The sequence below is a fragment of the Idiotropiscis lumnitzeri genome, chromosome 12 (genome assembly GCF_059441095.1).
Source record: "Idiotropiscis lumnitzeri isolate Australia: NSW breed Sydney's pygmy pipehorse chromosome 12, RoL_Ilum_1.0, whole genome shotgun sequence".
In the NCBI taxonomy this organism is placed as follows: Eukaryota; Metazoa; Chordata; class Actinopteri; order Syngnathiformes; family Syngnathidae; genus Idiotropiscis; species Idiotropiscis lumnitzeri.
Window position 1 is genome coordinate 8,666,066 of NC_142402.1, and position 23,084 is coordinate 8,689,149.

Below are 23,084 nucleotides of genomic sequence, written 5' to 3' on the forward strand. Positions count from 1 at the left end.
ATTACTGAAAGAGAACAAAACTCACGCAGCCTGAACCAAAGACAGGCAAATGTACCAGTACACCATCAGTAAGTGCTCGGAAGCTGTTTGTCCGCAGCTTTATTTATAGATACACAGCGAGAAAACCGCAGTTTAATTACTTCCTAAGAATGTAGACTTCCAGATGACAGATTTGCAGATCACATTCGCACACAGACACACACAAACACACAAGTACCAATGGCAAAAGTCATGACCCGTATCTGCTCTTACATCCTGCTGCAATAACAGCTCTCCCAGCGGACAGCCTTGGTCCAGCTGCACCCACACACATAATTCTTTCTGACTACACAGAAGCCAAACAAACTTACTCGATATACATGAAAGTGCGCCAGGAAGGGGAATGACTTTCTCAGCTTGTCAAAGCGTCGCATCCTGAATTCCTCAGTCCTTAAGAGTGGAGGAGGCAACAAATGTGCTTTGTGGTTTCGGCTTGTCCTCCAAACCATTAGAAGAACCACTCTGCTCCCATTCTAAGCTTCCTAGCGTCTCAAACAATGGGTAGACCAACTCCCTGGATCCAGATCTGGAGCTTTGAAGCCAGGAGGGGTGCAAACGGCGTCTCACAAAACTGTGTTTAAATCTACAACATTCCATGGCAGGCCAATCCCTCTGAAAGTCCGTTCTTCAGTTTTGACTCACCAACATAGGCAGAGAGGCATTTCAGTCTGCAAAAAGAGTGAGTGACGCTAAACAGCCAGTCCTACAATGTGTTCTCCCTAAACAGGAGTGAGCCAGGGATCCAAACTTTGCAGAACTTCACAAATGAATCACTCCTCCCTCTCCCCTCCCTTTCTTTAGTCTCACAGAATCCCTCTTACTCGCCGTCTCACTCGCAGTCTGACTGCATGCGTAGCTACTGTCTGTTTGCTTTTTCATTCTTCCATCCAGCGTGGGGCTAAAAATAGGCGTTTCTTCTCCCTTGGTCAATCACCCTTGAGTCAGCCAGACAGACTGGAGATATGCAGCCAGTCTCTGGTTTCGTCATCATTTTTTTTTCATAAAGTGCAACAAGATGAGTATCTGGATGGTTTCAGGGACAGCACCCCCTCTTTGCTTGTGATGAAATGTCTTCTCTTAAAGGAGGTAAAAAAGAACCTCCGTGTGTCTGAAGAAATGGAAAAAAAAAAAATAACTAATGTTTCCTCTTATTCGGCCCTTCTCACGTGGCTCGGTACACACATCACAAACAAACATCTCCCATTGACCTCCTCGTAATCTTAAAATAGAACATGGAGCAGATTTCGTTGCTCTTGGACCTACTGGATTCCACTTGATGGTACTTTTGGATGATAGTGGGCCTGTTGCTGCCCATCTGCGACATCAATGTTGACACACAAAGTCAGTTTCTAAATCACTGTGGATCCAACTTTTACTGTATTTTCCCATATAAATTGTAATTGAGTATCATTACTATTCTATCCTTCTTTTGACTTTGCACAATGGTGTCTTCTTGTTTAACGCCTTGAGCCACAACTTTTCTCAGTACTTGTTACCCAGTCCTTGCTCCCACCCTCCTCCTCTGCAGTCAGCCAGCCAGTGTAATATAGAGCAGCACACGGCGCAGAAGACAGAGGAGTCATGGTATTCAGCCCCAGAGAAGCATTTGATCCAGTGCCAAAGGGTCACATTCAATTGCAGGATGGAGAGCTTGTTTCCTGTGATGCAATCACCACCACCCTCCCCAAAAACACACCAACATGTACACGCACACACTCCCCTTAATTGAAATTAACCCTAACCCTAAACATGCCAAAGTGTACATATACACATATACATATACAGTTAGTTAAAGGGATGTTGGACAATATCTGAATGTGCGTGTTACATTCATGTGCACATTAGAAAACAAATCAGAATTTAATTACCAGTTACTTAGTAGTACTCAAAAATTTACTTTCAGCAAATACTCTTGCTCAAGTTATTATTTGGAAGACTATAGTCATATTGTCATAAAGTACTCCTATTGGTGTACGATTTTTGCCAACTCATCTCACCTCCATCCACTTTTTCACCCCACTCGCAAGTTCCCCTCTCTCCCCAGGGTCTAACTTGACCCATGGCATTTGCTTCTTTATTTGGCGCTGCCTTTTATTTCCTGCCACTAATCCTCCAAAAATGTTATCGCTCTCTCCCACTTGCTTGGCTGACTAAAAGCAAACCCTTACCAGCTGCTTTTTAACAGCAGCAATGCTTGTTTCAATTCACTTTGCTGAAGATACCCTCGCGTATGGCTTTCCAATTTCACAGCTTACTTTTCTCAGCATAAATCTAGGTTTCTCTTATTTTTTTTTGTTTCACTAAATGGGGGGTTAAAACTGTCATGATTAGGCACCTAAGTTTAAGGTGTATATCTGAGGTAAAAGCTAAGTTGCCTAAATTGGCTTAATGCGGCATGTTTGTGTTAATTTTGGTTGTATATTTTGTCACTAAAACATCTCATAAAACTCATCATAAAGAGATCTGATGAAATTCAGAAAATGAATTAGACAAACACAAACAGCCAAGCCATTGGGATCCAAGTGTTTAGCAAAAAGGTAAGTGGCTCCTTGCTTCACTTTGAGAACCAAATCTGGGTCTCATTATACAGCTTTTAGGTAATTCAAATTTGTTCATTACGCAGGATTTGACCGGACAACAAGAAAATAGCAAAGAGCCTTCCCTTCTACAGCTTCCTTTCTGTAAGATACCCTCACTTCCTCATGTGAGTAATTTCATTAAGTTGGTTCATGGAATGTATGACAGTAAGGCAACCTCAGTAACCAGGACAAATAGGAACATGCTTGGGATAGATCGCAATCAATGTCGCTGTTGTGTGTGCGAGAGTGTATATGCGTGTGTGTGTGTGTGTGACCTATTACGCCAAAGAACCTTACTCTTTTAGGTCACATGTTGCATTTATAGCAAAACATGCTATTTTTAATCTAGGTTAAGGTCCACCATTGGAAAAAAAAAGTTCACTGAAAGTTCATAACACTCATCAGCGCAAACATGCATGTCAGAAAAACAAATAGATGACATTCGACGTAAATGTTGCTCTTAAACCATCTGTAAAAAGAAACCTACTGTAGGCTACTGTATTGTGTATGACAAAAGTTGCCAAGGCAACGCAACACAGCAATCCACACATTTGCCGGTGACAAAGCAAGATGTAGTGCATGTAGTGCTGTGGTGAAAAGTATGCATGTGTGGATCATGACTCTGATTTATGTCTGCGGGTTCCAGCTTAAATATCAGTGCATGGAATGCATCACAATGGTGCCAGCTGCCTCATCGCTAAGGAGATTGGACCAATAGGATTACCGGAATGGTCAGTATGTCAACCTGCTGCTGCAAACTCATGGCACTAGGTGGCACCAAATATAATGCCACTCGGTGGAAGAGCTTGCATGACTACATGTTATTATTTTATTCTGACTTGAGCTCTACTGAATAGACACCTATTTTGACAATTTAAATAAAGCTTCACAATTAAGCATCAACCAGTGTGTTATTAGTGTTGACCTATTTTAAATGTAACATTTAATTACGGAATCACCAAATATTGGAATTTGCCTTCACATTTGCCTTCATGTTATATGCTGTTTTGTGAGTGTCCAGTTACTTAATTTGTCCTATTAGTTAACATATCGAATAGGTATAGAAAATAAATATCAATTAATGTCATTCCGACTGGAAAAGGGATGACCAGGAAATTATGTTTTCTGATGTAAAAATACTGAGGGTTTTTTTTTTAAGGAATTGTTAAGGCATGTACATTAGAATTAAGGCAGACCTACAGTGACCTAAAGGGTTTCCCTACCTCTTTTTGTTTTTGTCTCGAGACAAAATCTTAGCAAAGTAGTTTCCAATGTTTCATTAAAAGAAAAAAAAATGCCGTCATTTAAAATGATTATTTTAAAACCCGTCACGCTGCGACACTGTCTGAGACAGTTGTGCCAAAACGCGTAACTAAAGCGTGTCAATCAATGCCATGCATGCACATGCACTCCCATATCACACACACGCAGTCTGCCGCACACAGTTGGAGGCTCGTATTTATAGTTTCCTTGGTTGGATTATTTAACTTTGGTTAGCAAAAAAAAATCCAAAAGAAAAAAAAAAAGTTCTCGAAATAAATAAGGATAATCATACAGTACGTCCATAAAGTATTCACAGCGCTTCACTTTTTCCACATTTTGTTATGTTGCAGCCTCAATGCAAAATTGAATTGCTGCTACTGTATACTTGTTTTGCCTCCGCCCCCTCCTTGTGGGTCACTCATAACTGATCGAGGAAAAGAGTTTCCACTCCTGTGTGAACATGTCTTTATGCCATTCACATTAGTTCTCGTTGCTACCAGCTGCCTTCTTTATCAATTCTAATCACGCTAATTACACTTGGGCTACGTCAGCCGGCTTGTGACGTCACTGGCTCAATGCAGGGACGGAGCTAATCATTTGGGGCTCAACATTCACCACTACCACACCCACCAGTAATTTAATTTTATTTTGACAAAAGGTGAGTTACATAATTAAGCCCAGTGGTCCCCAACCTTTTTTCCATCGCGGACCGGTCCATAACTTTTGCGGACCAGCAACCACGAGGCTGGGGTGGGAAGGTGGCGTTGGCCGACTAATAAAATGCTACAACAACAGGTGCATGAAAGAGCAACAGAAAAACTTGGATATTTTGTAGATACTACAATAAACGTGAAGCCACATTTTTATTAGCAGCGTCCACCTGAAATGTACCAACATAAGGTACCACAGAACAAGTGCATGGATATACATAACTTACCATTACGCTTTATTAAGTACCGCTCGCCACATATTGTGCAGAGTGGTCTGATTTTGTACTCATTTTGCTAACTTGTGTTTTATATTAGCTTAATGCGACGGAGACAATTAGCATCTTGACATGCGTCAAGAGTCATTCATAAATGGATGTCCCGCAGAAAAGCGGGTCACTTTTCAAAATAAAATATTTATCAGCCTTGAATAATAAATAAATCGGAAGTAGTGCACTGCCTTTTTTCACTCATCTGTGCGTCCAGCGGCCCCTTACTGGTCCGCAGCCCAGTGGTTGGAGACCACTGATTTAGACCACTTTGTCCTGTTTTGAAATTAGTTACAATTATCTGACGGCATAAGTTGGCCTACAACTATTTACCAAAGGCTTTTAATATTAATGTCTCTTACCAACTCAATAGTGTGAATTTGAGAAAGTGGAGAACTTTTTATTTGCTGAGATTGATAAAAGTCCTTAAAATCATTCATGAGGATTATTATCATCAAACGAATGAATCATCGAAATACTTTCACTGAAAATGATGAAAATATGAATCATCATTTAATATAGTTTACCATTTCATCGGTTTCCTCTCTAGGTGTTCATTTTAGTTGAGCGGCTCTCAGCTCAAAAGCCACGAACCTACTGTATTACGTTGCATTATAAAAAACGATAGCTGCTCACGAAAGCCTTTTATAAAACGTAATTTAATTTAATTGAACACAGACAATCCATGACAATTGGAAGCAATGCATCTGTGATGTTACAATACCTTACAGCGGCGAATCAAATTTTAAATCACAGCAAAATCAGTGGCCTAACAGCGGCCAATCAGGAAAACTAGTAGCCAAACCACACAACGCACACAGTAAGTTAGTTGAGTCAGTTGTAGCCATGTTGCTCAATGTAGGACTTTTGGAATCCAGCAAAAAATTACTACACGTGGCAAATTAAATGCTCAAACACTTAATAGAATCCAACATGCCTTGACAATGTTAACTTTGTTATAAACTGACATCAAATTATCTAATGAGCAAATAAGATTACAGAGACTCAAACAAGGATCAGTCATGCATTACATCAGGGAAAAAAAAAAAAAAAAAAAAAAAATCATACAAACACTCATTTTGCAAAGTCGAGACACACTCGCATCACATGAGTTCAATCGCGCAAAATGGGAAATTAAAATGGCCTCAGGGGAATGCATGACTCTGTTAGATCACACAGGAAGTAAAATAAAGAGAAAAAATAAGTCTGGCTTTCACATCCCATCTGAATCCTACCTTCACATTTGCCCTCTGCTGCTCTCTCATATTTCAACGATCAAGTGTTGTCGATGAGAAGTCATGGAATCAAAATGCGCTTTGAGCAATGCAGCACGTATCAGCAGCCGGTAGAGGTAGAACTACAGTAGCAAAGGAGTTTGGTAGGATTCAAAGAAAATGACTCCAAAGATGTACTTAAAAATCAAAATGCAGTTACGGTGCAATTATTTTAGATTGTCACTACTTGGGTTTACTATCGTGTAGTTAAGAGATTGTATAACCTGATACGTGTGCTATAAACACAGGGTGATGTGATCGTTACTTTAAATAAATTCTTTATACTGTCTTTGTTTAATCATTTGACGAACAAACATTCAAGCATTCACACTCGCATTCGTACTTGGGGCCGATTTAGAGTCTTCCATTAACCTAACACGTTTTTGGAATATGTAAGAACACTGAGAAACGTCAATCGTTAATCCATGGAATATTGCTTTGCTGGTGTGTGTGACAAATAACGATGACATGAAAAGGAGAGATCTACCTCGTCATCATCACTGGTTACGCAGTGGCAGTCAGGTTCTGAAGTCTCTTGCAGCCTCTGGTATTCTGCCGTCTCCCCCATTGCAGCACTTCCACATCAGAAGTATACTTGCTTCCAAGTCCAGCTTAAGTCACGTAGTCAGTCAAAAGGTTCAAGTCGGCTTCGTTCGACGTTTTTTCCTTCCTTCTGCTCGTCATCCACAGACCAAAATTCACTGCTGGTGCGTAGCTTAGAGTTCATTTATATTCCACTGAGCAATACTCCCACCTACATTGTAGTCCTCATTTTGGTTGAGTCAGCTTAGACAAAGAGGTCACGGTTCACTGATAATGGCTGCGCTCACTGCCCAGGTGCTGGTCTTTGCAATAACTGATTTGATGGAGCATTCTGGTGAGCTCTGGAAAAGTAATCCTTTACCAATACACAAATTAGCCACATATTCGATGTTCTCCAAGCTGGAGAATATCGGAAGAATAATGGAAAGTTAGCTCCCAACACAATGTGAGTTGGTGATCTCCGTCCTGGATAGTTCAAAGCTGATCACATCACATTCATCTGGTGGTCATTGTTCAGCCCAGACATGGAAATCACTTACTTTGGTCCTCAGCAGAGCTGCTGCAGATGGCAAGGAGAGCTGACATAAGCAAGCAACGTGGGGCACTGAAAGTTCGGGATCCGAAAGACTCCATTTCCATTCTTCCTTCAGACCACTACCAAAATTGCATCACCGTCTCTCTGACTCATCCTTTGCACAGTTTTAGTGCTGATGCATGCTCTTCTTTCATATCCAGCGATGCTGCGCTCTCCGTTTCTCTCGCTGTGCTCCGGTCATTAATATTACCAGTCCATCAACATTGATTTTTTTTTTTTTAATTATTTCATCCTTCCTGTCTTTCAGAAGCGGATGTCTGCCGCAAATATAGTCTTAGGGGATATTTAATGCTGCTTTGACTTAAACCGTCTTCCTGATTGCTCGGTTGATGCCTAATCCCATGTTGTTGTTGTTACTGCCGGACCCTCCCTTCCTCGTGTGAATCTGAACCCCTTTAAACTGCTTTCCACACCCCCTCTTGATCCGGGTGGTCGCTTCCTCTATTGCCGTAGCAAAATCCACCCTCACTGTCCTGTGTCCCGAAGTCAGCATTGAGCCAGTTTATGGTGGTCCTGATAAAGGCAGCCAATGGCGGCAAGGGAAGTTGTGTGTGAGGGAGTAGTAGGAGGGGCAAGGGTAACAGGAGGGGGAGCCCTAATGAAGAGAGTTAATCTTCCATCTGAGAGAGATTAAAAAAAAAAAAAAAAATGCCATGATGCTTTGTGTGTGCGTGTGTCAAAAGCACCTCTCCCACTACTGGGAAGGTATCCAGACCATCTGGCTCCAAACTGAATGGACATCTGGATGTAGAAGAAAATAGAATAAAAGAACAGTATGTGTGTGTGTGTGCAAGTGCATGTGTTTGGACATGACTGTGCCTCCTGGTCTTTCCTAAATTGTAGTTGAAATAACATCTTACTGCTTACATGGAACTTATTTGAAACCACATTCACCATTTTTATTATTTCTCCTTTCCAAATCACTTGCCTCACCTTCACCAATTGTGGCCGACTCCTCTCCCAATCTCGTGTCCATTCCAGTTTTGTTGATATCCTCGGCTGGTGATTTGCAACACACTGGGCAGAATTAGCTTTTTTTCCTCTCATTTCCTCTCATGACTCTGCCTCTCTTCAAGATGTGTTAGTGTCACACACGAAATGTATAAAATGAACAGTAGAATTTGCAAAATGCAAGTTTTCATTGCTTTTTTTATTAGACTTTATTTTTACATCTTTGTTTTCCGGTTTTAACGGCATGCTGCTGAAAATCTACATGGGTCCTTCTTATTGGTCAAGCTTGCAGCTGTGGAGTAGCCAATCAGAATTGGTGTCAAAGGCTTACAACCTCGCTGAGCCTACATCAGCTTCTAAAGCAACATCTCTGATCCGCAACACCACCACTGCATCCATTTCATCATATTTCTACAAAATGCACTTCTTCATGGTTTGAATTTACTCTCAGTTTTTCCCGACCAGGGGCACATCAGCATATTGCAGGGTGGAACTGAAAACATTTAATATTTTAATTCCAAGATAAATAAGTTGTGACATAAACATGCCAAAATCACAGAAAACTGCTATAGTGGGTCTGAAGATTATTTTGTTGTAATATTTATTTAAAGGTTAAAAGTCTGTTTAAAGGTGAGTTATTCAAAGAAGCTCCAGTTTTTTATGTAAATGTTATGAGTTACATTCAAAAGGCATTTTTTTTCTTTGTTTTGAGTCCTATTTTTTTCCTTTGTTATGTATTGTCATGGCAATTGTATTCAATAATTTAAAGTATTAATTAAAAAATAATGTAAATACATTTAATTAATTACATTTTATTAATTGCAATGTAATGAATATGGAACATTTTATTAATTTAAAATTTAATTAATTAAATATAATTAATTTAATAACCAGTTGTGTTATTTTCTTCATGGGTTGTCACAATATTAAAATTTCAAACTCGATATCGATACCCAAGGAAAAAAAAAAAAAATCAAATAACATTTTTGATACTGTGGTGATAAAACATAAAAAAAAAAAAATGACAAAATACTTTTAAAAAGGCAGAAAAATATATTTTTATGAACATGAACAAGACTGGATGGTTTGGTCCTATTGCTGCCACCACACTGGCCATACTTGGCGGCCGGCAGTAAAAAGTAGAACTGCAAACAGGGTCCCAGTGAGGGCTTTCATGACTGCCGGAGGCTGTCTGCCAACTCGTCCGCGCTGCTGCATGCTGAGTGCATGCGGTGGACGCTGCTAGCACGCACACTGCAGTGTCAATACCATGACATATTAGTATTGTATTCGGTTATGGCATGTAGTACTTTTCAAAGAATCAACACAACACGACGTTCTACTTTTGGAGAATGTATGAGTCACGGGATACTCATGATTTGACAAAAGGTCAGGAGGTACACAAACCAAAAATATGCTGAGAAATATGACAATCAGCCACAAATCTGATCAGCAAGAAAAGCAAATGTTGAAGTCAAAGTTTAACTGACAATCACTACTGATCCCCAGACTTGAAAAAATGTCTTTACAAACCCTGGAAAAATTCTTTAACAAAAAAACGCCAGGGCCCCAACAGCTTTATTTGTCAGGCAACTTGAGTCGAGGGAAAGTAAAGCTGAGCCTGTTAAAACGCCTTCTCTTTCCATATGATGGATCATTGGGAGAGGTGGATCAGACAGGCTGTGGGTGTAAAGGTATAGAACGCTCAGACCAAACAGACCAGTGAGAGTCCTTAGCGACGTGAAGGGCCACGACTCCACAGTCCTGCCGTCTCTTTACGATTGCTGGGGGAAGACCACAGCCTTATGGGGTAGTGATATACTGTTGAACAGGAGTAGGTTGAAATCCCTGAAGTCTATATGAGCGAGGTGCTTGCATGGGTGGAAATATGATCAACAAAAAAAACTGCAAAAAAGTTTGAATTTAAGTCCTGTGACAAGCATGTCTTAATTGCCTGGAACCATGCTCTTGGGCGAAGAAATTAAAATATAAAGTTCTAATATTTGGAAACGAGCCATACTGCTAGTTGCATTGCAGCGGTTACAATGTGAAAAAGACCGTGCACCGATTTCAAAGTCGTGCAATCACAAGTGTCAAGCTAATGGAAAATGCATTGTTGAACGATAGCCTGCACCCCACTCGGCGCGCTCAGTTTAAATCAAACTGGCTTTGACAAGTTCAGCATTCTAATGACTTCCATTCACAAGGCAGAACACAATATGAGTTGCTGGGAGAAATATTATCCTTAACGAATCAATCTTTATCGTCCCTTTCCCAGAAGGATTTCCACTTTGGCTCAGTGTGAGTGTGTATGATACATGCTACATAATTCTCAGATCTCATACTGTCTTTCTAAGAAATGTTGAAGGCACGCATGAGTGTGGGAGGTGTTGGCTTTCCCGAGTCCCTTCAAGCTAAACAGGTGGGATTTAACAGGCGAGCTAAAGCACGCTGACCAGCGGAAGGCAGCGGAGGGCAGGATGAGGGAAGCACAAGTATGACAGGAGGGCCCCAAAGCCTCAGCTATGTGTGTTGATGCCAAGGTCGCAGGTGATGAGCTTTGCAAGTCATCAGGAGGTAAAGCTCTCAGTGTTTCACTGCCATCCGAGTGCCTGGTCATCCATGTCATGCAGAGGGTTTAAAGTCTCTCTGTGGTAATAATATCACTATTAATGCATTCAGCCTTCAAATCACAAGAGCAGAATGCGTTTCATTGCCTTAACCTATTATGTGACCTAGTCATATTTTATGACTCACTGTGTAATTTATTTATAGACATAATTTTCATCTACAACCTTAGCTTTTGTTTTCAAATATTAGATTTGCAAACGTAATAATATTAAAAAAAAAAAATAACATATTATTAATTATTTAGTATTATTATTATTAATCATAATTATTATAATCATATATTATATATTAACTACCATGAATTACCAAGCCGCTGTGAACCTGTGAATTTCCGAGTGCTGAAGAGCGACTATGCGTGGGTTCACTGTAAATCAAGGACTGTATAATAAATACAGGAACGACATTATCTTCTCCGGCCACAAGAGGGCGGCGTTAAGCAACGTTAAGAAAGTGGCACATCATGAGTGAAGCAGTCATTTAGATAATGGTTGTTGTGATCACGTGACAGCAATCTGATTTAATCTAATATCACTAATAGGTTTAATTATTATCTATCAATCACTAGAAACTATCCATCCATCCATTATCTGTACCGCTTCTCCTCACTAGGGTCGCCGGGGTGCTGGAGCCTATCCCAGCTATCTTCGGGCAGTAGGCGGGGGACACCCTGAACTGGTTGCCAGCCAATTGCAGCACTAACAACTAATATAATAATAATAATAATAATAATAATATTGCTAATATTAAATATTGCTGCTTCGTACAAACACTTTCTCTGTGTGTTCTTGCGCGCACACACACAAACATGGTCTCATTCATGGCCACTACAGAATTGCATCATCGCTCTACTGTTTGTTTGTGCGCGTGTGTATGCGCGCATGGTCAATATGTAATCTGCACTTCCGGGCCCTGCTACCCAGAAGTAAGTGACTGAACATAGTCGAAGATAAGAAAGACAACAACACAACTGTGCCCTTAAGAATGCACTTGTCAATGAAGATACTACAGAGGTTTTGAATATATTTATAAAAAAATAAAAAAAACTGAATGACAATGGAAAACTGTATAGGTTAAAAAAAATGGTGCACATATTTAGTACAGGAAGAGATGATGAGAGTAGGACTAGGTGGTATGGTGTGACAGCCGGATCAGGGTTAAAATAACACTGTCCTGCTTCTTACATGCCTCCACACACAAACACACGCACGCACCCACACCCACCCCAACACAGACACACACACACTTGGACTCAGGGAGGCTCCCTTTCCTCCTCTGTCTACTCTGTCAGTCTGAGCCCCCAAGGCCCTCCAAGCATTCAGAGACACTCGCCACAAAAAGCTCACTCAATGGTACTGCTATTTTAGGAGGTTTCAGTCCATGCTATGATGTCCACATCCTTCCGTGTTCATCTTTTCGCCATTAGTTTACTGCTTTAGTTCCTGTCATTCATTACTGCTTTAAACAGCGCAAAAGTTCGCCTTAAAAGTTATTTTTCAGAATTGTGTTTATTGGCATTGGAAAATAATTCCATTATACCTTTAAAAGGTAAAAAAAAATCTGTTGTGGGATGCTACTCAGCCCACAGATTGTCCAACTTTTTTTTTTTTAATTAACTGTAATTAAGGGCTATAAAAGCGTAAAACTAAGTTAACCATTAAAATATTGATGTTGCCGACAAGACAATTATTTGTGCTGAAATGTTAGTAGGAAAATTAATGAATTAATTTGATTAAAATAATGTTAAAACGGCAGAAGAAAAAGTGCTGGGCTAAAAACAGGTACGTTTAGGACAACGATAAGCATCTGTGACAAGAGCCGCCACTCATGCTTGCGCAATGCTTGGAGACATTTTGAAACAGAGACACTGATACACTGCCCCTGATTAGTAGACATGAAGCACAGCAGCCGTGTTCCGCTATTTGTATGTCATTTGACAAAAATCAGTTGATACACACAGAGGCATGATCTTACAATCGCACAAATCACACTAAGTCTGTAAAGTCTTTTTTTTTTTTCCAAGAGTGTCTGTCTGGCCAGCATACTGTGTGTGGGTCACAGCCACCATGACTCGCACTTCATTTCACAATTATTGTGCCGAGTGAACATGACCATCCAACAAAGTGGTATCAATCAAAAGGGCCCTTTTTGTACACATTGCACACATCCGATCCAACCACACAAATTATACAGATCCAGAGATTGTGAAGAACAAAGCATTCTTACCTGCGACGTTGATGGCCCAAGAAATGCAGTTGTCTTCGACAGATGTTGTTCTCAGGTTGAGGACACAAGGTCAGACAACCTTAGACAAGGCCCCCAGTCCATTTGTCCAGCTACAAGACCATGATATGGTGAGTTCATCTTCACTCATTGGTTAAAACTGATCCAGGTATGCATTTCCTGAAAATAAAAATAACACTGATGGGTCATACAAAATCAGACAAGTCTCTAATATACGCCAAAGAAATTAACTCGATCAATCATTTTCTTAGGGGATTGTAAAGCATCTTACGAATGAAGTATGTTCCAATTACAAAAGTTATGAAACCAACACAGTGAACCCCTGCTATGTGTAGGGCACAGGTGTCAAACTCAAGGCCCGGGGGCCAGATCTGGCCCGCTACCTCATTTTATGTGGCCGGCAAAAGGGCAAATCATCTGCATCAACTTCCTGTTTCTAGCATATTTTCTTCACTTTGAACAACACTGAGATATGAGATATTGCCATTTATTTGTTACCAATCCTCCCCTTTTAAAATAAATTGAAAAATTGTTGAACAATTACTTACTAGCTTCCGATTTCAAAACTGGCTTTCCAATCAAGTTATATGGGTTCACAGTCATACCGGCCCTCTGAGGGAAACCACAACTATGATGTGGCCCGTCCACAAAAATGAGTTTGACACCCCTGGTGTAGGGCATAGGGACCAAAAACTGCCTGTTTCCAAACACGCCCCCAAAAATTCCCATTGGCTCATCATGAGGGCGTTGGAAAAACGCTACGTGCGCTGCTTCCCTCAGAACATTTTTTAAATGTGGCGTTAGGTTATTCGGAGTGTCCCCAAAGAAACGGAGCCCAGTGCAGGTAGTACAAGGAAAATAAACAGCTGTTGTATGAGATGCATTCAAGGACAGAGAACAAAACCAGACACCATCAATAAATTTAACACAATGACAAAAAAAAAAAAGAGGTTCCACGACACGGTGCCAAAGTAATGTTTTCGTGAGCACACAAACAATCAGCGAGTCTTATAACGGAGGATAAGTCCCCCAAAAACTCCTCAAATAGGTGAATTTACACACGTCAAACTACGATTACATCGTAACCTTCAAGCAATTATAAGCACATACAGTAAAAGCCCAGTCTGAACACGGAGTCATATGTTTTTGTTGAACATTTTTTGAACATTTCCTGGTGGGTGTGCAACTGTGCATACAGAAAGCGAAGCGTCCACCAAGATCCACCCACTCATACTGTATGCACACGGTGACATCAGAGTGTTGACAACAGCAGTTATTTGCTCAGCATGACCACATCATTGCCGATAACACGTTAGTGGGAACAATTTCCAGTGCTGGCTATGAATTGAGTTGACATTGTTCCAAGTCAGCTTTGTGGGCTGGGTTAGAAATACCAGAGGGGTGGTGAATGAATGAATTTATCCGATTCAGACATACAAACTAGGACACATTCAACCACCGTCAAATAAAGTAGATGACTAAAGAATCCCACGAGCAGTTGAAATACCAAGCTTTTCTTCTTCACCATGTTGGCTCGACAAATGAAGTCTTTGTTTGCAGGAAAACACACACCTAATTGTGTATTCATTGACACGGGGCCTAAGTCGACACTCTCCACATGCTGTACTTCGTGAATAAATAGCGATTCTCAATCTAGTATTCACAAAGTGAAAATGGCCACATCAACCTTTTAGTAACACAACAAGCGTGAGTCAAAAACAGTCAGCTGCAATCATGTCGTAAAAGACAGCTCTTTTATGCTATTACGTCAGTGGGCTGGGCAGGAAGTAGGTCGTTTATGACTTAATATATCGTATAGTCCCAACTCTGACACATAACACACACAAATACAGAGTTCCACAACTAAAAGACCAAAAACAGGAAACGGATGCAAACAAAAACAGGCGCATAAACCACAAATGTACAAGAAGTGTTACTGTTCTGAGTTCTGTTACTACAATAAAACACTTTAAGTGACAACATTTAGAGCTCTGAGTGGAATTCAAAGTTCATTCTTGAGTCACCAATGACGCAAGACCGCTACCTACATAGCGGCAACCCAAGAATGACGTGCCTACCTCTCCGGTTTTGTTCTATTCATTGCGGTCACTGTCGAGTCCCTCCATTGTCAGCGAGAAATAGAAATGACGTGCAATAGATGAAGAACAGAAGAACTACAAATACTCTCAAAAGCAAAGAAAAGCTGGCACTGTTATAGACGCAGAGAAGACTGGTGCTCGAAGCTAAAGATGATACACTGTGGGAGAGGTGAATATTATCCGCTTTGTGAAAGCCTCAACTGCAGGGAGTCCTGAAGCCTCTATTACTGTTACACGCACCAAGGAAGAAAGCATGCTATCATTTAAAGTTAGCCTAAGTATGTACTAGAACCAGAACTAAAAGATCTGAACATATTCCTCCAGTTTTAAAGGTTTTACATTGACTCCCAATTAGCCGGAGAATAGATTTGAAAATTCTGCTAATGGTCTATAAATCACTGAATGGTTTGGGTCCTGAATACATTCACGAAATGTTGATTGAATACAAAACCCAGTAAGGCTCTGAAGTCTGCAGACTCAGGTCAGTTAGTGGAGCCCAGAGTTTAAAGTAAACATGGTGAAGCTGCATTTAGCCGTTATGCTGCACACAAATGGAATAAGATGCCAACAGAAGTGAAGTCAACCACGAGTGTAAATACTTTTAAATCCGGGTTAACAATTTAGATTTAGATCCTCCAAACAATTTTAAATATTTTTTTCCTTTTAGATATTTTAGTAACCACTTTTATGTTTTTACTTTATTTTTAATGGGTTTTTTCTGTGAATGTGTTAATTGCTTGTAGGTGTTGTGTGTCTGCTTGTGTGAAGTACATTGAGTTACCTCGTGTATGAAATGTCCGATATAAATAAAACTGCCTTGCCTTTCCTAACGGATGAGACTCTAATAATGACATGAGGATTATCTTTTTTCAATGCCCTATAAACTGAGTTTGAAAAATAATATGGCATCAACAAGATCAGAGAGACTCTTTAAAATTCATGTTCAAGATCATGCATTTTTCTTACAAAATAGAGCATTTTCAGTCTAGTGTTTCCGAGTAACATCAGTCGCATGTCAAGTATGATTGTGGCACAGGTGATTTATAAAGTTTTACAGCAGGAATGTTTTCAACTCTTCGCTACTCAGTAGACTGTATACTTCAACAGAATGTTTCACCCCTTTAGGAAGGAAGCGCAATACTTCTGCGGTCTTAAACAGTTGTTTCAGTTCCTCCATTACCAAACAGTTCTGCATATATTACACATTTTAAGGGGAAGTCAGCCCCCCCCTCCCAAAAAAAAAATTGCAATTATATGTTCTATGCACCTTTACAAGTCAAAACATGACATTCTGATTGATATTGCATTTGAGAAATATGAGTTAAAAAATCCACCCGTTTATCTAGCACTCAGGGGTCCGCCATTTTCTCACGTTCTGTCGGCTGAAAATGACATCACAGTTTCTCAGTACTCAAGTAATAACCAATCTTGGCTCAGCTTCACAAACCTGTGATCCTTGATTTTACCTGAGCCCTGAGCAAGTGTGATGTCATTTTCAGTCAACTGCACGTGGCAAAATGGCCGCCTCCTGAAATGGACACAAACAGGTGGATTTTACACCTCAACTCATATTCCATAACCGCTTCAGTAACCAGAATGCAGGAGTATCGACTTAATGGGACTGCATAGAACATTTTATTGTAAAGAAACTGCATTTAAGAATATCCATTGATGACTGAGCAATTCCCTTATACTGTATACGGAACATCTTCAAATACAAATCTCATTCTTTCTATATAAAGATGAGTGTCGATTAGATTGGAGGGTACTCAATCAGTCACTCATCTAGCGGTCTTTGTCATACACTGAATAATTTGAAACAAGACACGGGTGCATTTGCTATAGCCATCATGTGACAACCAAATGAATGCGGATCCTGTCTGTCCATGATTAAATCAACCCTCAGTGAGGAAATTGAGGAAAATGAGTGACTTTGCGCCAGTCATTGTATTTAACTACATTTGTGTCCCATGATGGTCAGTCTTGCCCGTCCTATATCAGTAACTAATGGAATGTCTTGTAAATGAAAAGACCTGGAAGAAAAAAACACGCCAGCCTAAGCAATGAAATTACCTCACTGAAATTACCTCAGTGCAGGTCAATTTCCAAATTCGTATTGGCCTGTGACATGTATCTGATATTTTTAATTGTCAAGAGTAACAGTGTTTTACATTTATATATATTTTCTATTTGATTTGAATCTAGTCCTTGAAACAATGCATAAAGTGGACATATATGGTGATCGTAATAATTCAGCCACGCAGAGAGTTTTTTGTTTGTTTTTTTACACGAGTGTTACTGACGTGACATCTTTAGCACGTCTCCATGAAATAAGGAGATTATGTAAGTAATGTATCTTCTTTGGGACTGGATCAGGAACAGTTGCACGTTAATTTGGCATTTGCCCAGTATCATTTAATTTTTGGAGGGATTTTGAAACATATGCGTATGAAAAATAAACGATTTACAAGGTTTGTATGCAACGTTAAGTCTTAAAGTCCTTTGTGATCAAGCTTACTAATGGGCAAAATGTATTTACACAAAATGAAGATTTCCAATTCCCTTCAGACTTCTCAAATATTTCTCGTAGAATTTAATCTATGCACAAATACTATAAAACAAAGAATAAGAAAAATGTGTATGCTTCAACACCATAGTGATTTATTATTAATAGACCTTGAAATAAAGAGTTGATTGTGCCTTTTACCTCTTTGCTCTTCAAAAAATATTTAATATGTATTTTCTCTAAAAATAATCTTTATCCAGTATCATATTAATTGTCTCCATACATTTGTATATGTTCAGATCCTAATTTCATTGTGAGGTAAAAAAAAAAATTAGGTCATTGAGAAACATTCCTTTATTTCCACCAAATATTTCTACCTCCTCCTGCCTTGCTCCTTTCTCAATCGCCTCATGTCCTCAGAGGAATTTCCGATGCGAGGAAATGGAGTGTAAAGACGGGAGTGAGGACTCAGGAAGGGGCAAACGCAGAATTGAGATGAGTCCCTACACGAGGGACCACATTTACTTCCGTAAACACTGTACCACATGCCATCGTGTTTCATGCGCATCCATGTCATGTTTTGTGCGCATGCACTAAAGTTCACATGCACATTTCATTCATAATGGAAGCTACATTTGAATGTGAATGACGACATAAATAGATCGACTTTAACAAAAGAAATCGGAAATGGGAACCTTTCACAGATTCAGAAGAAGAAAAAAAAAATCACCTCCACACAATTGGCAGAGCTCCTAACAAACAATTAGTGAACGTTTATGCTCATTGAAGCAATCTAAACTGAGGAATGACAACAATCTGCTGTCTATTGAACTGATGCACCTTCTGACTGTGCTACGGGGATAAACTGGATTTGCCCTGTCATAAATCAGTGGGGCAATTGGATTTTTACAGTCTGACACAAGCAAACTTTATGGTTTCACAATACCAATAAAAATGACCATTACCCAAAAATAGCTAACAGAAAGCAAGCCAATGATGCAAAAAACATAATTATTACTTTTATTGACAACGGGAACCATTATCACAACTTTGAAATACGCTCGATGTGTGTCAACCTGTGACAAAGAAGCAATGACAACTGACCGTGTATGTGCGTGCGTGTGTTTGTGTGTATGCGATTTACAATAATTAGGCTGAGCTGAGAAGAACCATAGAGGGCCGGAAGTAGAGACTTTTGTTGAATTGCCCTCCGGCATTGTATTTAATACTGAGTGTATGCGTGTGTCATATTAGGATGTCAGAGTAAATGGAGAAAGTGAGATACATTACAGCAAGTAGCAAAAAGAAAACATCCCAGTCCAAACTGTCTGTTGTATTTCCATGTACAAAATGGTTGTACACACTGGAAACTGAATTAAAAAAAAGTCCATCCAAACCACTTACTCTTTCTTCCAACTCAGCCTTGCTAATACTCAAATGTAGTCACTGATTAGATGTGTTGTAGGAGGGAACCATCTAAAGCATGCAGTATAGTATAGTATAATATATATATATATATATATATATATATATATATATATTGTCAATTGATTACATTTCTTAACTAAATAATAATTAGTTAAGGGGGGGTAGGGAGGGGGGGCTGGAGCCTATCCCAGCTGTCTTCGGGTAGTCGGCAGGGTTCACCCTGAACTGGTTGCCAGCCACTCTGAGGGCACACAATGACGAACAACTATTCGTGCTCACACTCATACCTAGGGGCAATTTAGAGTGTCCAATCAACCTGCCATGCATGTTTTAGGAATGTGGGAGGAAACCGGAGTACCCGGAGGAAACCCACGCAGGCACGGGGAGAACATGCAAACTCCACACAGGAGCCAGGATTGAACAAACGACCAATGCTGTTTCTCACTCTGAGGCCATCGCGCTAACCAGTCGGGCCACCTTGCCGCCATCCTTAAACATTACTGTTAGAAATGCAATTCCAATAAAAATATTGGCACTATTTAGAGGAATTGTTGGCATGAGCTGAGAGTAACCAATCAAATAACGTGTAATCCTAATACGTTTAAAACCAAGTAATCAGCAAAGTAACTAAGTTAATTGTTCATGGTAACTGTGCCAATCCCGTTGATGGGGTGAATTCAGAAGATTCTGTGATTTTTTTAATCATTGAAAAAAATCCCGATTATCAAAGAACGTTATAACCCTCAGGTTAATTACGTAAACCATTACTGGTTGCACCTCTAATTTGGATGGAAATCTACATGCGTGTACCTCACCTAAAATGTATCTGTTCCAGCATGCACAACCGCCCCCATGTTAAAGTAGATTCGCTCATGTTGAACACTCTCGTGCAACTCTGAAATGCAAATAGATTCTTCCATATTTCGTTTTTTAAAAGTTGCTAACATAATAAAGAAGTATGCGTGATCGCTAATGTGTGACAGAGTTCTGCCGTTCAGGTCCTGACGGCACCACTCACTGAACTACCTGTTGACTATTCCCGTTTAAAAGGTTGCTTAACTACACACACGTGGGTTTCTTCCAAAGAAAATTACTTTTCCGAAGATGCCCTGCATTGCAGGACTGATCAAATGCAGGTACAAGTTGTAAACTCGTTGAATGCCCGTTGGTATTTTGGTCGCGTGCACGTACCTGTCAATCACGCTCGTGTCACTTGTTCTCAGTCCCTGTTCCGGTGTGCCTGACAGCCCAGCACGCCTGCTCCAAACTGACGACGACTGACGCATTGGACGCTTTTTGCGTTTAGACAATGCCCAAATATATTCGCGACTCAATATAATGAATTGTTCGGTAGTGGTGGTGTCCCAAAAGACAGCGTTTGAAGCCGCTAACGTCCGTTTACTGGCGTCTTTGTACCGTTCGAAGATCGTCGTTCAAAGTTGAGACGTAACATAACGTGAAAGATTCATGAACCTTCATAGGGCGCTCAATTTAAAATAAAATAAATAAAATAGATACGAATACGTATCGTTCCAAATATGCCATAGGGACTGCAAAGCGCACCCAGTTGTATTTTCCCTTTGGAGTTATGTTATTTTTATTCTCTTATTCAATTTAGAACAGGACAAAGTGGGACTTCTGAATTATAAATCATCTTTGATTTGTATTCGCGTTTTCGTCCCACTCTTAAAGGGACAAAACAGATTTATTATTTTTTTATTTACTGAATGCAGCTGAATTATAGTGAATGCATTAATCATTTTTAGTTTTTCTCTGTATTCATTTGTATTTATTTTTATATATCAGGTATTCACAACATGTCTTGACGTGATTGGAAACAAGGAGTGAAATTTGAGTTTTACTTGATATAAAAGTGGCTATCCAAGAGTCTAAAAATATTAGGTTGGCCTAAAGGTTGTGATACTGTAATTTGGGTGAATAATAATAATAATAATAATAATAATAATAATAATAATAATAATAATTGCGTAGGCTTCCCTTTCTCGTTCAAAAACATGCATATGGCACATATATGTGATGTGAGTGTGAATGATTATTTGTCGTCTGTAACTGATTAAGGACATTTTATTTACCATTTTTTATACCGCTAATCCCTGCAAGAGTCGCGCTTAATTCATTTCATATAATATCGTTTACTTTGTCTCCATCATCTGGCCAAATACGATATTTCTTTCATTGACTTGAATATTTCACTGCTAAAAAATAAGTATCAATTACTGACATTGAGGCCGACATCTAGATTAAAAATAAAGAAGCCTCACGATGAAAATTGTTATTTAAGCATGACATTGGAGAATATCTTTGAGATTCACACGTTTATCTACATAATGGGATTCAACCATTTTCCAACTTCTAATATGAACTCTTGTATCTAGATTCCCGTGCCACAATAATTGAATAACTCACGATGGTAGCAGCAGAAGGAATTCTTAAATCGACAAAAACATTTAGTCTGGCAATTTACAGAAACATGCATCCAAACTAATAGTGAGACGCTTCATCACGTAACAAGGGAATGAAAACACACTGCCAACACATCAAAGGACTTCATCAGGGGAAAAAGTGAAAGGCGACCACCAAATATCAAATGTTATTCACTTAAAGTTTCTTTAATAATGCTTTGAGCAAAAGGTCCTCTGTCCTGAGTTGTTTAATGGATGTGTCATCAGCACCTGCTTATCTTGTACCTGCCAGGATAGGTCCCCCCTGGTAACTTTGCTTAGAAAAGAGCGATCCTGCATAAACTTGCCACACATACTCAAAATGATCCAATAAGTACACAGAATAAGTCACTTGATGGTTGGGGTGAATATTTTTGTGATTAGAGGTGGGGTACTTATTGTGGCAGGGGCTGCCAGGATAGGTCCCCCCTGGTAACTTTGCTTAGAAAAGAGCGATCCTGCTCAAACTTGCCACACATACTCAAAATGATCCAATAAGTACACAGAATAAGTCACTTGATGGTTGGGGTGAATATTTTTGTGATTAGAGGGGGGTACCTATTCTGGGAGGTGCTGCCAGAATCAGTCCCCCCTGGTAACTATCCTACTGCCTAAGTGGTCTGTGAATGCACCTCGAGTCCGACGCAGCACGTGAGTGACTTTATTTATTTTTTTATTCTTTTGCTACTCTTGTCGCGGCTATCAGTGGTTATAAAAAAAATAAACAAATCAGTCAATTGGAATACAATTACGTGTTCTCTAACAGGATACCACCTATCTGTATTTTGCCACTTAATTTGATCTCGCTGGAATCACTCATCCTCTCCCCTTTCCATCGTGTTTTGATCACTGAAATTCCCTTATGGTAGCTTCATTGATTGCAAAATTTCTTTGGTCTAACTAATGCAAATGCAGGGAATTTCCCCCCGATTTCGGAGGAGTCAAACGCTTACTTTACGTGTTAAATTGTAGCGAATGGTGTGCTGAAACCCACACCGACGAAGACTACCACTTTTATGGAAACCCTGGTTTAAATTACAGCAAATCAAACACACAAAATCATACATTCTTCGTGCCTTTCAATGAAAACAAACGTAGTAACATCGCGCCGCCTTCAGTCTATGCGTGCGCGCTCCCGCGACAGGGGATACAGATTTTGGCAGGGGTAAGTACTTTGGCACGACACCGGGTCATGCTGGAGCCTATCCCGGCTGAGTACGGGCGAAAGGCACACTACACCGTGAACTGGTCGCCATCCAGTTGCCCACACACAAGTCAGGTAAGTGTACCATTACACCATCAGTGATTTTATTTAACACATCTAGATGTAAATACCCCTGAATAAAATTCTGGAATTCTGAACCTGTGACATACATCTTCAGTATACAACAAAAACGCTCCAATACTTTTGGAGGGGAGCATATATGTGCACTTCAAATGTATTGGTCTTTTTTTGTAGGGTTTTTGTAGGATTTTCCTTTTATGCTGCACCATGTT

General features: G+C 39.8%; 1 protein-coding gene across 4 annotated transcripts in view; it reads right to left on the minus strand.

Moving 5' to 3' along the window:
* tnk2b (tyrosine kinase, non-receptor, 2b) overlaps nucleotides 1-20,518 on the minus strand; it is a 44,788-nt gene extending 24,270 nt beyond the window's left edge. For 3 of the 4 annotated variants that reach the window (XM_088311568.1, XM_088311567.1, XM_088311570.1), the window contains exon 1: nucleotides 6,619-7,945. In XM_088311568.1, the coding sequence (XP_088167694.1) occupies nucleotides 6,619-6,699 (81 nt within the window). In that variant the 5' untranslated portion in view covers nucleotides 6,700-7,945. Of the gene's footprint in view, nucleotides 1-6,618; nucleotides 7,946-13,074; nucleotides 13,252-20,316 lie in introns of those variants that run through there. The other variant, XM_088311569.1, reaches the window with a different exon arrangement.
* Nucleotides 20,519-23,084: the final 2,566 nt, after the last annotated feature.